Source organism: Hippocampus guttulatus, chromosome 2 (assembly GCF_054856545.1).
Source record: "Hippocampus guttulatus isolate MCC_2025c chromosome 2, RoL_Hgut_1.0, whole genome shotgun sequence".
Taxonomy (NCBI): Eukaryota; Metazoa; Chordata; class Actinopteri; order Syngnathiformes; family Syngnathidae; genus Hippocampus; species Hippocampus guttulatus.
The window spans coordinates 20329214-20346264 of NC_141262.1; the positions used below are offsets into that span (position 1 = coordinate 20329214).

Genomic DNA, 17051 nt, shown 5'->3' on the forward strand with positions numbered 1-17051 from the left:
AATAAACGTATCAGGACTTCGAGTGAGCCGTAAGCTCCCTCGATGCATCGACCTTGGAAAGAGACAGAGAGACTCGTCACGCCGGTCTCCCTATCATGCCGGTCGCTAATCTCTTTAAGTTCTTGCTGGGCGTAACGAGTGTTCGCAGAACCGATGGGGCATAAATAAAGCGGCAAAATAATACCAAAAAAAACTGCACCACGGACGCAGAGAGGTCTGCAAGCCCATCGATGCCCATGGTTGTGTCGAATAGAATTACTGCTGCGGTTCTTTTAAAAAAAAAAAAAAAGAGAGAGAATCTTATCAATCCATCTTAAACGATAAACGCTGCTTTCACTTGTCCTGAATTGTAATACATCAGTATCACAGTTGAATATCCCCCCCCCCCCCCCCCCAAATGTATTAATACATTAGCAAGCCAAGTGAGCAACGATTCCAAATCCCCAATGTCCATCTTAAACCTTCAGGGACAGAGGCTACCACAATGGACAGCTTTTCAGGTTACGAGGTGCATGAAAGGGTTCAGGTCCATGGACTAGAACGCTCTTTGTCCTTACTTGTTCAGGAAATTCTCCACACCAGTCAAATGACTAGACAGGACTAGTAGAAGGGGTTTGTCCCGTTCGTAACATTTTCTTCTACGCCGAGTGAATTTTTGTCCTACTGGTATGCAGATCTTGCTAGTAAATTAGAACACTTGTTACCTGTTACACAGCAGTTTGTTGGCAAGGTTCAATTACAAACTCATTTTGTTGGCTCTTTATCAGCAGTTGAGTTGAACAGTTGCCGACAAGTGGCGGTCGTCACAAAACTACTGGCTAACAGTCATTCAAAACAGTCGTTCTACTAGTTCAATGAATTGTCCTACGAGTGAGGGCAAAGAGTGTATAAGTTTTACATTTCTTATGTTCAGACATTTCTTTCGTTTTTTTTTTTTTTTTTTTTTACTGGGGCGGAAACGAACATTTGTTTGGACAAAAAAAAATCTAAAACCCACAGAACGTAGGAGTTGATCCTAAAGCTGGATATCAAGGATATTCAACAGTGATACTGGATATCAAAAACTACATGTTCAAACAGCTTTCGACTACGCCACCGGCCGGCCGGCCATTACATGAGGAAACGTGTTAGATCATGTGTGTATTGGAACGACAAACAGTATTTTCGGAAACGGAAGCTAGCCATTTGTGTTCAATATTCATCCATTATCTACTTCTCATTTCATGATGATTTGATGTTTGCCGTACATTCCATTTTATTGTTTTGCATGCATGTTGAGTACCGTCATTGAAATCCATTCTGTTGTTGTTGTTGTTTTTTTTTTGTTTTTTTTAATGTGTGTGTGCGTTTGCCCTCTCATCTCCCCCTCCCTGCCTCCCTTCCTCCCTCCACGCCTCCCTCGTGGACAAAGCAGCCGGTCAAAGTAAAGCGCAAAAAAAGCTTCAACCTGTCGCGAAAGTTCCCGTTTTACAAGAGCAAGGAGAATATTGTGCAGGAGTTGGTGGAGTCTGAACGTGAGTACCAGCTGCGTCACACGGGCAGGGAGGGAATGGGGGGGAGGGTCTCATCGCTTTCATCCTATCTTTTCCTCTTTTCACACTTTTGTTCAGTTCTGTCTGTCCATCCGTTATCCTTCCTTCCTTCCTTTCGCTCACCTCCACGGACGCGTTGCTCTCATGGGGCAGTGGTGGGCCGCGGGCTACGTGAAGGCAAAGGGGGCACAATTTTAGGACTCGCTACTTGCTTGGCTAAAACTTGGGAAAGAGCCGACTTGACTTTGACTTGACCTACATGACTTAACAAATCTTGTCTGGATATATTTGAAAGTCTCGTGATTTTCTACGCATCTGGTCTCGGGTGCAAAAGATCAGTTTTATTATATATAAGATATCCTTTATTTGTCCCACACTGGGGAAATTTACAGCCTCCAGCAGCAAGAATGTAGGCAGAAAGAAGAAGAAAAAACAAACAAACACCGTTCAATTAAGTGCAATATAAATACAAAATGGATAAATCGCAGTGCTATTTACAGTTGTTTTCCACATCATTTAATTATTATTAATATTATTGTTAATATATGAGTCGCCTCTTGAGCACGTCCTCTCTGTGCCTAATTTTCCAGGCCTGACCGAACAACCTGAGATTAATCCAGATGTTAATATAGAGTAACAGTGGAAATGATAGTCATTTAGTTACCGTATGCCAGAAAAGTGAGACAAGGATGACGGATAGAAAAGCAACATCTTCGGTGCCATATGCTACGTTAGCCTAGCAACAGGGCTAACCCAAAAACCCGCACATCCCAATAACAAAATACACAATGGAGTGTTATGTCGTACAGTAGACTAACGCAAGTCCGGCTACTGAGTGCAAAGTGGCTCGCGTTGGAAATTTTTGTTGTGACCGAGCAAGATTGTATGACTTGACTCCACTAGATTAAAATTCTGTGTTGACCAGACATGTTGGATTTTTGCCATAGTAACGTGGAATGTGAAGTTTAAGACTTGAGAGTGACTCCGATTAACTTAGCTTGCACCTCTGCCACATGTGACCGCCTCTCCGGTGCCCTCCAAGAGGAGTCGGTGGCTGTGTGTATGTGTGTGCGCATGCATGCATGCATGCTTGTGTGTTTTGTTGTCGGCCACACAAACACACTTCCTAACAACTGGGCCGCTGCACGACTTGAACCAGGACAAGAATGTCACAAAGCACTGATGTACACGTGGATTTCAAAATGATTTTTTTTTCTCCCGCCTCATTACCGCACATGCACACAGAGCACTCCTCCTCCTCTCTGCCCCGACTATCACTAACCTCTTCTTCTTCCTCTCTGCTGTCTTCTCTTGTCTTTGTTCTCTGCTCTCACCTGTCGGGACATCTAGGACTTCCCGGGGTTAAGCGATGACTTTTATGGATCAAAGAGTTTGAGTAAGTGTTGTGGTTGTCCCCTGAGCACTGGTCGAGCAAGGGCGGGTGGGGGGGCCGTGTCATAGCGGCACACCAAATTCTCATTGTACATGCACTCTTGATATGGATTCAGGTTAACCGGGCAAAGGTATTGGGACACCAAAGTGCCAGCAGAGCCTCCAAGTTGGAGAATTTGTAGTTGATGGACTTGAATGAGTCTTTTCCAACCTTGATTGAAACAAAGATAAGCGAGTCTCACTTCACTTCCAAATGTACTAACGGAGTGTGAAAAGCAGACCTGTCTAGTTGGACACAGAACTTTTTTTTTTTCTTCTCACTTGTGAATGGTGACGGCTGGATGCAGGTTCATTGTGCCTTCTGCCATCTAGTGGAAGAGCTTTTGGTTGTTCTGCATGTCACTGGCATTTGATAGCCGAACGGAAACGTTAGCATAACGTCGACAGTAATTCGAACCGGTTGGTGGTCAGCGAACTCGGGTGCCGGTCTTCTGTTTATGGTGGTTCAGAGGACAGTTCAGTTTGTCGGCTTGCCCCGTTTTCTTTGCAGATAACAATCAATTGAACACACCCTGTACCAGAAGATAATCACAAGCGATTACCTGTTCGAGATCTCTGCTCATCAGGCCTTTGGTTGCAAAGAGGGGATCCTCAAATTTAGCATTTGAATATGTGCACCCCCGACAAAGTCTTTCTGGACCTTAAATGCAAAGAATCTTCAGCGTGTCCCAATACTTTTTTCCAGAGAGCCTTGGTAAGTCCACTGAATAAACAGTTTGCACTTGTGAGTGACAATGGCTGTCGGTTAACAACAACGGGAGTTGTGTCAAAAAAAAGGTGACACGCTCACTGGTATCCCTGTTATTGGAGCTGGCTGTTGCCACGGCAACGCGGACATAACTAAAGTCTGCCACGGCAACGCGGACATAACTAAAGTCCAGTAAAGAAGTACCAAGAACTAAACTGAGGCTCAGAGGGGATCGAGCCTTTTCTGTTGTTGGTCCCTCTCTCTGGAATGACCTCCCACTGAACATTCGGCAAGCCTCCTTGCTGCCCATCTTCAAATCCCTCCTCAAAACTCACTTGTATTCTTTGGCATTCGGCTCAGCATGACTTAGATTTGTTCTTGGTTTTACTGTTCGGTGCTTTCTACCGTCTTTGTTACCGATTAGTTTTACTGTTTATTGTATATGTTAAATTGCTCCATGTACAGCACTTTGTATGCAGCGATGGCTGTTCGAAAGTGCTCTATAAATACAATTGAATTGAATTGAATTGAATAACAAAGTGCCGGCTGCTGTCTCTCTCCAGCAGTCGGTGGAGTACCACACTCCCTGTTTTCTTTGGACCGCCCCCGACATGATAACATGTGTAGCACGAGGCAACGGTGTTTGGGGTATGATTGCATCTCATTTGGCAGGAAACGCTTGATTTCCGATTGCCCACACAGAAAACCGCTTCCCTGTTATTGACACTTGCATGGCTGCCACATGCAGCACGACTTCTGCTTTCTTTCTGACCACTTTTTTTTTTCTTCCTTTTCTGGTTAGCTTAGAAGAGTGATTCCCAACCACCGGGCTGTGGAGAAATCATCACATTTCACTGAATCGGGCTGAAAAAGTATTTATTTACTACGAGTAATGGATCGTTGTTCGTCTTCTATGCCGGTGAAAGGGAACAATCCTGCCATGAATTACTTGTGTACTTGACGCCCACAGTATTTAAATCGTACTAATAGAGGAGCCAGATGAGGTGGCTCGGGCATCTGATTCGGAAGCCTCCTGGACGCCTCCCTGGTGAGGTGTTCCGGGCATGCCCTACCCGCAGGAGGCCCCGGGGACGACCCAGGACGGACACGCTGGAGAGACTATGTCTCCCAGCTGGCCTGGGAACGCCTCGGGATTCCCTGGGAAGAGCTGGAAGAAGTGGCTGGGGAGAGGGGAAGAGTGGGTTTCCCTGCTAAAGCTGCTGGCCCCGCGACCTGATAATATTCAAAACGATGATCCCAAAACACTGTTATTACAAACTCATCTGCAATATGACAACATTAGGGAAAGTCTCCTAGAACATCGGAACTTTACGAAAGGTTAATCAGAGGCACATTTAATGATGGTGGGTGTTTACTGACTCCCCATTCACGTGAGTTTGAATGTGATTGCTTACATTTGAAAACCGCCACGTCCTCATCGCAAAAGCATGTGAAGACTTGTGTAACCACATCTCATCATTTAGTTCAGGGGTGTCAAACTCATTTTTGTCACGGGCCAGATTTTAGGTCCAGCATCCCCTGTAGGGCCGTTATGACTGAAACCATATAAAGAAGTCAAGAATAACAGTTAATCCAACTATTGTTGAAGTTACTGTCATGAGGGCTTTGGTCACAAGAAAATTCTTACAGTATCACTCTTATTTATGACAAATGAGAATTTCAACGTTTGGTCGAGATTTCAGCAAGCATCATGAAAGTTGACATCTTTGATTTGCTTTCGCGGGCCACATAAAATGATGTGGCGGGCCAGATCTGGCCCCCGGACCTTGAGTGTGACACCTGTGATTTAGTTAAGACATGATATAGGTCACTTTAACAGGGGATACATTTTTAAATGATTTTTTTTTTCTTGGGCGTTTCTTCTTAAATGACCAAATCTAGCATTGAAAGGGGTCGGGGGTAGACTTTTTATATCCGCTGTATGTAGCCCCCCATAAAAACTGCCATAAGTATCAATTGTCGAGCTAGTTAGTTAGCTTTTTATCAGCTGTTTCCGATTCATCGGGACTTGTTAGAATGGTAATAGCTGTGCGTTCTGCCAAGTAGTCCCGCATATCACCCTGAGGAAGTCCGATAATTGAAACGAGACTATCATTATTTTCATATGCGTGTACTTATTGTGACATTTTCATTTAGTCACCCTCCCGCACCCCTAAGTCAAATATGCCCCGGGTCAAAGGTTGGGAAACACTGGACTAAGATTACGACCATCAACCACGAGCCTTGAAATTCATCTGACGTGACAATGGACGCTGAAATCGTCCCTCCCCTCAAATTGGCTAATCTGCAACCTTTGCTCTCCTCCCTTTTCAGAATGCCTGACGTCCAACACGAGCGACAGCGAGAGCAGTTCAAGTGAGTTGCCTTTGCGCACTGTTTCGTCTCCTCTCCGCTTGCTTTTGCAAAATGTTGAGGGTGGGCTCGGAGCCTGCCACAAAATGGAGCCTGCACGTTTGAGTCGTCGTCTTTGCAACGAAAAGGACAGAGAGCAGCGAAACAACAGAGTGCACCGTTCGTGCCACAAGGAATCGAAGCATGTTGGCGCGCCAGCAGGGTGTTAGCGGCCATCTGATGACTTGATTTGTGTTTTTCATTTTATCGCAGAGGGACAGGAAGACACAATACTCTCCTACGAGCCAGTCATCCGACAAGAAAGTGAGTATTTTTTTCTTGGGGTGTTGTTAAAACGGTCTCATTTTTGTTGATCGCATTAATTACCTTTCTCGGGGGTGAACAATGAGTACAATTCAAATCAGCATCATCTTTGTCATGGAATGCAATTTTCAAATCACAATTGGGGTGGAACCCCCGCCTCTGCTTCATTGCAGCATGTCGGTAGGCTCTATTTATTATTATCATTATTATTATTTTTCCATGAATGTGTTCCATAAAAAAATCCATTCTTATTCTGTACCACTCAAAGGGTCGGATAGTTGATTTCTTTATATCGTATCTAAATAGGTTGAGTGCTTTGGATGGAATTGTATAATACATACTGACATACTTGTCGATGTAACAATCAGACAAGGAAGACCATCCTAACTAAGTGACCCTAATATGTTGTTTTTCAGAGAGCTTCACGCTTGACAATTACATCACCAATGCTAGTTTGTTAGCCCATTCGGTGTTCACCTTATCTGTTAGCATTAAGCTAGCAGACCTTTCTAAGACAAAAGTTGTGTTGTGGGTGCTTCAAACTGCTTGCTTGGCTAATAAAGATGATTCTGATTCTGCTTCAATATGCAAGATGTAATTGTCTCGGGGCCGAACAACTTTGAAGCTTCTGTCAATGAGCCGTTGACGTTTGTGTTGCTTTTGCGTCAACCTCAGTCCACTACACAAGACCCGTGATCATCCTGGGCCCCATGAAGGACCGCGTCAATGACGACCTCATCTCCGAGTTCCCTCACAAGTTTGGCTCCTGCGTACCCCGTGAGTTGACAGCACGCACGTCCGCTCGCCCGACGAACCCGCACAAAAGGGCCAAAACGAAGCCCGTCTGACTTTCTCTCCGCCAGACACGACTCGTCTGAGGCGAGAGAACGAGATGGACGGTCAGGACTACCACTTTGTGGGCTCGCGCGAGCAAATGGAGAAAGACATCCAAGACAATAAGTTCATCGAGGCGGGACAGTTTAACGAGAACCTTTACGGGACCAGCATCCTGTCTGTCAGAACTGTGGCTGAACGGGTACGTAAAACGGGCACCGCCGCAGACGTATTTGTGCAAGTACGCTCGCTCCTCTTTGTCGTCGCCGGTCATACTGTGCGTGTGTCATCTTCCACAGGGGAAGCACTGCATCCTGGACGTGTCGGGCAATGCTATCAAACGACTGCAGCAAGCACAACTTTACCCGATCGCCATCTTTATTAAACCAAAATCCATCGAAGCCCTTATGTAAGTGGTCCGCTCCGAGTCGACGCAACGGCGCCGGGCCGACGCCAACTTCCCGCCTCACTTTGCTATAACGTCCCCGCTCAGGGAAATGAACAAGCGGCAGACGTACGAGCAGGCCAACAAAGTCTTCGACAAGGCCGTCAAGCTGGAGCAAGACTTTGGAGAGTTTTTCACAGGTAAGGGTCCGCTCTCGCTCTTTGACTTCCATTGGACCGACCGTAACTGTGCGGCGCGTGTTTGTGTGCGCATGGGTAGCTATCGTCCAGGGCGACTCGCTAGAGGAAATCTACAACAAAATCAAGTTGATCATCGAGGAGCAGTCCGGCCCGTACATCTGGATCCCTTCCCCGGAGAAGCTCTGAGCTCGCCACCCACCATCGCGCCAACCACCACCATCTTGCATCGCCGCAAAATCCCCCTCTCCCAAAGCACCCGCCATGCCTAAATGCCCCCACCACCACCACCACCACTCCTCCCCCCGCACCTCTTTTTACAACAATGTTTCATATAAAGTTTTAGTGTCATCATTCTGTTACTCTCTAAATGGAAAACAAAAACAAAGTCTTATCACCATTGATTACTGTGACTGTGCACCCCCTGCATGAATTTCTCAACGCCATCCATTACACACTGGAACGGAGACCCGTCTTTTCTTGGGGAGGGGTCATGCGAAGAAAAAAAAAGGGCAGGGGGGGTTCAAGAGAATCGTTCCTTTTGGTCAACGGACGCATGGTGGAAATGTTTTCGTGAGGAACACGTTGAGAGAGACAGAAAATGAGAAAGGAGATGCAGGGGGGAACAGAGACAAATCACACCGACTCGGAACACTTTGTAAATGTTCATCCAATCTCATTGAAAAAGACAAAACGTGAAGATGAGACCTTTTGGGTTGTTTATTTTTTTGTTTTGTTTTGTTTTGTTTTTGTCCTCTCCTCCCCCCCAAAGTGACTGGATGAACGGAGCCCTACTGACGGTACTGTTGTTTCTAGGGAATTATTTATCATCTCCACAGGAAGAATCCCTAGATTTCTATTGTGACATCACAAGATGAATAAAATCCTACAGATTTTACTATACATATAAATATATATATATTGAGAGCGAGAGCGCGCGTGAGAGAAAAACAGTTTTACACTTCACTCGAATGGTCTATTTGGAGGGCTTGTGATTCTTTTTCTTTGGCTTGTGCTTTTTTCTTTTTCTTTTTTTTGAGCTGATCTTGGGTCAAGGTGGGCTGTGGGGGGGGGGGGGGGGTGGAGACGTGTAAGTGGGCTCTGCAAAACACCAAACTGCCTTACATCCAATACCAATTGACTACCTGTTGTCCTCCTCCGAGTGCAATAGCACCCCCACACCGCAACCACCACGACGACAACAATTGATCCACCCAATTAGTATTTCCCAGACCCGCCACTCCCCAAACCCAACAAACTAAAGAGTGTGGAGCTGCAGACCACCCTCTTACACGCTCTGCCTTCCAAAGAGATTTTGGGGGGTTGTTTTCTGGTTTACTGGTCACACGGTACTGTCCTATCTGCTGCCATGGTAGCAGCCTTATGACGGGTAGAACAAGACATTAATTGTACTGGATGTCATGCCCATTTAAAAAAAAAAAAAAAAGCTGCTTTGGATTGTCCAAGAAAATACAACACTAAAGTTGAGCCTAATTAAAAGCTTTGTGTTATCGATATGAATTATTCATGATATGCTTGGACGACTAAACTGGATGGTCGAGGGGTTTAAAAAAAAAAAAAAGATCTTTGGGTTTGGGCTGAGCTCAGGAATCTCACATACGACGACTGCGAGGCCGCCCGAAACGCAGCACGACAAGGGCGCCCGCGCCCACGCAAGCAAGCTTCTTATCGTGAAGCTCAACTGTGAGAGGGGATCTTCTCTTTTTCTCCTCCTTCTTCGTCAGAGAGCCAAAACCCCCAAACAGGAAGTGCCAACTTGGACCTCTCTGGGTCCCCCACGAACCCCCCCCCCCCCCCTCCAAATCCCTCCATTTGTCCTCTTTTACTCTCCTTTGCCAGACAAGCAGCTGTCATCACCTGTGTCTAAATCCCCCTCCGCCGAGTTCAGGGAATAACCGAATGGAACACAGCCATTTATAAACTGTTTGCAGACTGTTTCAAAGGGTGTGCTCGCTGTACAATGTAAATAAGCCCCCCCCCCCCCCCCCCCCCCGACCCACTCACATCCCTCCAGCATATAACCCCCACCCCCTCCCTCACCTGTGCTTCATGCATGTGTGATTGAAACTGGGGCAGAATATGTTTTAAAGACTACAAATGTCAGGTAAGTCAAGTTTGAAGCTATAATTTCCAAACAGAACAACAACAACAACAAAAAAGTGCTGTATTGTTGCTCTTAGTCTTCACATGCCTTCGGAACACGTCAGCGCTCCGTCAAAGGAGGGGAGGCCCTCTTGCCAAAGTGTCTGCGTGTATCCAACAAAGGCATCTATATAAATATGCTCACAAAAGGTTTGAGATATCGGGCATTAGGGGAACATATCTCAAATGAATGCATTCTATTCAACAAAATTACAAATTAATCTCCTGGGATTACATTTTAAAGTATGCCCCACTAATTACATTTATTTTTTTACACATTTATTTACTTCACTTTTTTTTTTTAAAAACATTCATACGCGTAAATTCAAATGCACACAGAAAGTACTGTATTTAAGGTGCACCCAATTCAAGTGTGCCGCTGAGCTTTTTTTTTTTTTTTTAGAAAAGCTCTCATTTCTTTGGATTCCAATCAAACAGCGCAGAAGTAATTTGTTGAACGAACATTTCACTTGATAAAATTATTTGCTAGGGCTGAACGATTTTAAAAAATTTATATTTTTATCCACTACTGTGTTTTAATTATAATAGGCGATAATTTGTATCTAAGGCCCTCGTCCTGTTTTTTTTTAACAAGCAATAAATTATCTGGGCGGCCCGGTTGTCCAGTGGTTAGCGCGTCGGCTTCACAGTGCAGAGGTACCGGGTTCGATTCCAGCTCCGGCCTCCCTGTGTGGAGTTTGCATGTTCTCCCCGGGCCTGCGTGGGTTTTCTCCGGGTGCTCCGGTTTCCTCCCACATTCCAAAAACATGCATGGTAGGTTGATTGGACGCTCTAAATTGTCCCTAGGTGTGAGTGTGGGCGTGGATGGTTGTTCGTCTCTGTGTGCCCTGCGATTGACTGGCAACTGATTCAGGGTGTCCCCCGCCTACTGCCCGAAGACGGCTGGGATAGGATCAAGCGGTTCGGAAAATGGATGGATGGATGGATAAATTATCTGCGTTACAATAAACAATATCAGATTTATTTCAGATACATGTATTGATCTCATATCTTAACAAGATCTTCTAAAATGAAAGTGGTCACTGAGCTGAGTGTCATCGGTTGTTTACAACTGACTGGAGGTGTCACGAAAAGGCATTTAAAGTGCTTTTTAGGTTCATGCTGCCATTTCATGCCAAAGCCCGATCCCCCAAACTTTTTGCAGCGGCATTCATGATGGAGTGGATATACAAGCTGACTGTTAATGACAAAGCGCTTGCGGTATCGCCAACCTCAGTCAGCCATGTCCAAGCCCAAAGACTTCACTTCTGCTCTTTCCATTTTGAGGCTGTGATGTTATAAAAAAAAAAAAAAAAAAAAAGATGGCCACCTGTGCGTGTGTGCGCATCATTGATGAGGCTCACGAAAGATTACATAATTTTCTTTACTTTTTGTGGGGGTGGCAGGGGGGCTTTTTTGGCTGGGGGGGGGGTGTTCTGTTTATGGCACATGTGTGCAGTAAGTGCTTGCAAACATGAACCCTTTTGATTGTACAGTCCAGTTGTCTCCTTGTGGCCACAGATCGTTTACGGCCTGTCGGGACACTCTGGGCCCAACCGGGCTTCCTTGTCCTAGTTCACCAGGTGAATGCCGTCCTGCTATATATACGATTATAAAACAAGTTTTTTTTCTCCTTTGGGCTTTTATTATTTGGGAGGACTTGACAAGAGTTTATTTGTTTGGAAATAAAATATGTGAATCAGTTACGATTTTGGCACGCTTCTTATTACAACGATGGTCAAACTCAAATCAGATTTTTTTTTTTGGCCCAACACAGCAAAACGTCTACTTGTTTTCTGCTAAATTAATATGGTTTGTTATTTTATTTTTAATCTGAAATCACTATTGCATTTTTTTTTCTCCAAAAAATCTCCCCACCAAAAACACTTTTACAGTCTCTCAAAACTGAATTCCTAGTTTTGTTTCTAGTTTCTAAATAGATTCGACATGAGTGACAGTGAATGAATGAAACTGAGAACTATGAACTATTGAGTTGTGGCGATTATGCGTGAAACTTTTTTGGTGGAGGTTTACTGACATGAATTGTCCGTGCTCCATTTTATAATTTAGCAGATTCTAACAGTGTGTGGTTAGCGAACCCGATGTTGCAAAAGATTGATTTCAAATCTCATGTTCCCAGCTTTCTTGTAGGTCAAACTAACCCCCTGTTAAAATATAAAACTAGAAAAATATCAAATGTCATCAAATAAAGATAGATGTTTCTTTTTATTATAGAATTTTTTTTATATTTTTATAACACAGAGGTGACACAACGGACTAAGCGGAAATGTCAACTTTCTTTGTCCCTTTTTTTTAATGTGCAATTAATATACAACAACAAAATGCTTACAGATTTCTGCAGTCTTCCAATTCTCACAAAAGCAATTCTTGAAAAATAAATATTTAAACACAGCAGGTCGCATTGACCCACGACAGTTTTGGTGTACCAAAGATCCAATCAGAAGCGGTTAATTCCGATTCATTAAAAACTGAACTTGGGAATTCATTTTCAAGAAATTCTGCATATTGCACATGTAACTCTTTTTTTTCTTCAAATTTCATTCCAGAATTCAAACATGCCCCTTGAGCACAACCATTTCTTGGCGTACAACAATCGGAATATGTGTTGCACAACAAATCGGGTGCAGCTTTTAGTGTAACGGTTAACGTAAACGTCGTTGGGAGGGGGAAAAAAAAACAACTTTGCTGTGAAGCAAATTCTGATCCGTCACCGGTTTGAAAAGCCACGGGCTGCCCCAGTGTGCTTATCCTTCTAGGAATGAGGTGTTGTTCTTTGCGCTGTCAAGACGGTCCAGGATTTTGCTGTAGAGCTGAGTCATCTGTGGATGCGTGCGGCACAGTCAGGTCCGAAAATATTGGGACGCGGCCACAGTTCTCATCTTCCATGCCGGATTGGAGATGAAAGGAACAAGATGTGTTTTATTCGCAGACTTTCAGCTGCCATTGTGCTTCCGTCTTTTATCAGAAAATCACACTTTCGGTTTGTCATACTTTTTTGCTTTGCAGCAATCAATCTTGCAAGTGTGCTCTGTTCCTGCTTGTTTTGGTGCATTTTCCCTCAAGGTTTTTTTTTTTTTTTTGGGGTGTGGGTGGTCTTGAAGTAGGAGACTGGACTGGTTCAGTATTGTGTTCATGTCGATGTGAAAGGAATAATTCCTTTGCTGTGGGTTCACAAACACACCCATGGAATTTATCTGGTGAATTCTTTGCTGGATTTTCTGTTTTTGTTGCGTTTCACTGATTTTCCTCATGCCGTTGATGGTATCACTAATTTACATTTTTCGGAGGTGGTCTTTGAATGTCTCTTGAGCCAACTCGAGTAGAGGAGGCACATTATGGAAGAGAGATGCGCTTGTATTTTTTGGGGGTTTTGGAAAATATTGCAACATTTAGTAAGTGAAATGCATGCTCAATGGGATTCAGGTCAGGTGACTCGCTTGACCGTTGCATAATATTTCACTTCTTGACCTTGCTTTCGCTCTTTGCTTCGGGTTGTTGTCCATCTGCACTCTGAAACGCCGTCCGTTCATTCGACAGGTTCGAAAGCAGTAGGCCGAGGACGATCGGATCATCTGATTGCCCGGAAGCACTTTGGAATTTATCCTGTTGCTTTTGTCGGCGGTCACGGCATCAAAAAAATATATGGCGAGCAACCATATGTGGGCGACCCTCGAACGAGAGTGAAAAGTCTGCATTTTAAAGCACATCTTGTTTCATTTCAAATCAGTTGTGGTGGTGTTTCAAAAAAAAAAAAAAAAAGATGACAATCATGCCCATATCCCATATTGGCTGTAAGTGGGAATAAGATAAATACAAAGTACATGATGACATGTAAATGTCCAAATCGTGTAATCAGTTTGCTGCCATATTTCATAGAGATAATAATATGAGGGTTAAAAAAAAAGCGGCACTATTTGTATTCAAATCTCCCCCTACCTGCGTCTTGTAGCTGTCTTGCAGGGGTCCCAGGTGGCACACGAAGCTCATAGCCAGGCCGCACCACTTCTCCGCCTCCATGTAGCGCGCCAGGCTGTACAGCAGGATGCCCGTGTTCCAGGCGCGGGTCAGCAGCCACAGGATCTGCGTCTCCGGAAGAGCGTCCGGCTACAGGAAAGATCCGAAAAAAAGAGCCAGATGGGGGAAGATGTGGACCTTCAGGAAAGCGAGTGGCAACTCCTTTCAAAAGACGAGAAGCCTCCTTGTCAGAATTCCTCCGGCTTTGCTTTGAATGGCGGCTCACCGAATGAAAAGTGGGGGGGGGGATGTGCAATCCCGCTGATAATTTGCCGCCTCTTTCAGACTTTGCAATTGGCAGGAAGAGGGGCGGTGAATGGAAGCATCCGCTAATTGTGGGGTGTCAAACTGGTTTGGTAGTCATGGTTGATTATAACGGCCAAACGGGGAAACCACATCAATCTATCCTCACTCGGGATGTCATGCCCCCCCCCCCCCCCAAATTGTAAGAAAATAAAATTGCATTGTAATTACTTGTGCTGAGGTGGCCACCTCTACTTTTACTTTACTCATGACTAAAATAAAAGTAAAAAGTGGGAATCCACACAATAACTCAAGTAAATAAAGTGAAGAAAAATACTCAAGTATCGAGTAACTGGTGAGTAGCTTCTCCTTTATCAAAGAGTTGAGTGAAATATATAAAACAGGAATGTGCAAATTTACACATTGCGCAACAATTATCACTTTGACCAAAAATCTCGTTTTGCATTTTCGTTTACACTCATGAAAGTACGCGACGGTATTGCTGAAGTTGAATATGAAATTATGACGGGATCGTTTTCGGCAAAACAAAATGAAGGAATTCCTTCCAGTTCATTCAGGTGACCGGTTGAGTGTGTTTTGTCCTGAACTCTGTTCACAGGGAGCAGGAGAGTGATACTTTCAAAAGTGTCTTTTAAAAGGTTGACGTTTGTTTCAACCGTTTGAAGTTTGTTTGAACGCAGGTGGAAGGGTGAAAACTATTTTGCGCATGCCTGTAAATATTCTCGTTTCATTCTCGGGGCATTGAATGGATCAAAACCGGACCGCTCGACACAAAAAACCGATGTTGCGCGTGGAGGCGGTGCGCCGACTCACGGAGGCGGCGATGATGGCCAGCGCCTCGTCGTAGTAGTCCCAGGCCTCGTGCAGCAGGCGGGCCTCCATTTGGGACGCTCCGCTGGGCAGTGAGAGCTTGATGAGGCTGTGGATGCACTGGCTGAGGAGGAGACAAAAGAGTGAGGGGAGGTGGGGGGTTCACGCTGGGGGGATTGGTGTGCTCCAAAGTGGCTGGCGGTGGCCTTGCCTGCACTGCGCCGGGTCCACCTGAGCTTGTTTCTTGTGAACGGACAGCGCCACCCTCAGGGCCTTCTTGCATAGCAGAGGGAAGTGGGCTGGAGGTTCCATGGCTAAAGCTGGAGGTGCAAGGCAATGTCGTGCCAGTTTAACAACGGGAAGGTTTCCTGCGCGATTAATCCGTTTTTGGGGGGGTCAGGATTTTTTCTTTCGAAGCACATTTCTGCCAAGGTTATTAAAAAAAAAACAAGAAACTCAGGCTAATGCTAATAAAAGCAGAATTAACTCATTCACTCCCATAGACGTTTTTAAACATCTTTTCAGACTTGGTCTAGAATTGGCTGGAACTGAATGAGTTAAAAGAAGCATTTAAAAGTAAAGAAGTAAGAGTAATAGGAACTAACAGACTAGGAGAACTAATCCAACCTAAGTTAAAAAAGAACAGTGGAAACAGAATGACCGTAACCCAGGTCCTCATTGACACGCACTGCTTCCACGAACAACATGGCTGTGAATGGAGAGTAGCGAGTTTACAGAAGCCCATTTATTATATTTTCTAAATTTTTGCATCTGTCACTTGGTATTTCAATTCCTGCATGAAACAGACAACGCGCACAAAATCGTTTTCAAATTTGTTGGATCCCGGTGGAAGGCGATGAGTGAGTCCAATGCGCCAAACGCGACCGTCATGGTGACTATTTATACGTTGCAAAAGCATTCTTTCAGAGACAAACTGAAAACTTTTGATGCGAGCTATGTGCTTCCAAGCCGCGGATATCGAGAGATTTCATTTCGTTTGACCTGCAATGGTCTGCAGCACTTTGGCCTCCACGTTGTCCTGCTCCAGGATGGAGTCCAGCACGCTGGCCACCTCGGGGTCGTTGAGTTTGGCGCGTGCCTCAAACTCGTAGAGCAGCAGCAGCGTGTCTGTCGGGTCCTTCGGGTAGCTTCCTGTCCGTGGATAAATTCACTCTCTTCACTTCGTAGTGACTCTCAGTTCCGACTGAGACAACTCGCATGCTACCTGTTGCCTTCAGGGTTTTCCACACCTCGGTACATAATGCGATGTGCTCCAGAGCCCCACTGAGATCTTGCGTCTGGAACGAACGAGGACACATAAACGCCACAGGCCCAATGTTATTTCGTATTCAACATGTTCGGCCACTTTTCGATGCCAGTCATGCGGTCGTGATTTGTACGGAAACTGGAACATGCTGGAAACATTTGAAAATATGCTTCCCTGGAAGACATGAATTCATGACAATGTTTCCAATGGGAAAGATTCGTGGGCACACAAACCCGGTCGGCGTGAGGAGCGGCCCTGCACCAGTCGAGCGCGGCGGCGGCAGCCATGAGGAGACACGTTTTCTGGGCCATTAGAATGGCGCGATCGGGACGACACATCTGGGACAGCTGGACAAAAAGCATGTTCATTATTGTTACGTGAAATAAAGCGGATCAGAAAATGCATGGATGGACAACCCCAATAACATATTTGCTCTCTCTAACCGCATCAACGGAAACTGTGAGTTAAGGCATTGTGCTGCAGGTGCGCTGACCTGGTAGGAGAGCACAAAGAAATCCCGCATTCTGTCCGGGTTGCTCTCACACTGCAGTGCCGAGTTCCAAGCTGTGAGAATGCGCGCCATTCCAAGTGTTAGCATTTGTCGTCAGATAGCGACAAGCAATGGAGGAGTCTTTTGGTACCGATCTTCCTGAACCAGTTGGCTTCGTCGGTGCACTGCTCCGCCGTCATGCACAGCCGCTGTGAAAGCTTCTGCAGCGCTGCAATGACGGCAGACAAAAAAATATTT

The 17051-nt window shown here is 45.1% G+C and overlaps 2 protein-coding genes across 12 annotated transcripts in view; one reads left to right on the forward strand and one right to left on the reverse strand.

Moving 5' to 3' along the window:
* dlg3 (discs, large homolog 3 (Drosophila)) overlaps positions 1–11633 on the forward strand; it is a 101242-nt gene extending 89609 nt beyond the window's left edge. For 6 of the 11 annotated variants that reach the window (XM_086101231.1, XM_086101228.1, XM_086101230.1 and 3 more), the window contains 8 exons: positions 1412–1514; positions 6007–6048; positions 6298–6348; positions 7024–7125; positions 7212–7384; positions 7482–7591; positions 7676–7767; positions 7847–11633. In XM_086101231.1, the coding sequence (XP_085957357.1) occupies positions 1412–1514; positions 6007–6048; positions 6298–6348; positions 7024–7125; positions 7212–7384; positions 7482–7591; positions 7676–7767; positions 7847–7953 (780 nt within the window). In that variant the 3' untranslated portion in view covers positions 7954–11633. Of the gene's footprint in view, positions 1–1411; positions 1515–2882; positions 2929–6006; positions 6049–6297; positions 6349–7023; positions 7126–7211; positions 7385–7481; positions 7592–7675; positions 7768–7846 lie in introns of all 11 variants that reach the window. The other 5 variants (XM_086101233.1, XM_086101236.1, XM_086101237.1 and 2 more) reach the window with 2 other exon arrangements.
* Positions 11634–12240: 607 nt separating this feature from the next.
* tex11 (testis expressed 11) overlaps positions 12241–17051 on the reverse strand; it is a 37162-nt gene continuing 32351 nt past the window's right edge. Inside the window, 9 exon segments of the mRNA XM_086105996.1 lie at positions 12241–12767; positions 13885–14052; positions 15040–15160; positions 15248–15356; positions 16039–16188; positions 16262–16334; positions 16537–16650; positions 16797–16867; positions 16945–17022. Coding sequence (XP_085962122.1) covers positions 12693–12767; positions 13885–14052; positions 15040–15160; positions 15248–15356; positions 16039–16188; positions 16262–16334; positions 16537–16650; positions 16797–16867; positions 16945–17022 — 959 coding nt within the window. The 3' untranslated portion in view covers positions 12241–12692.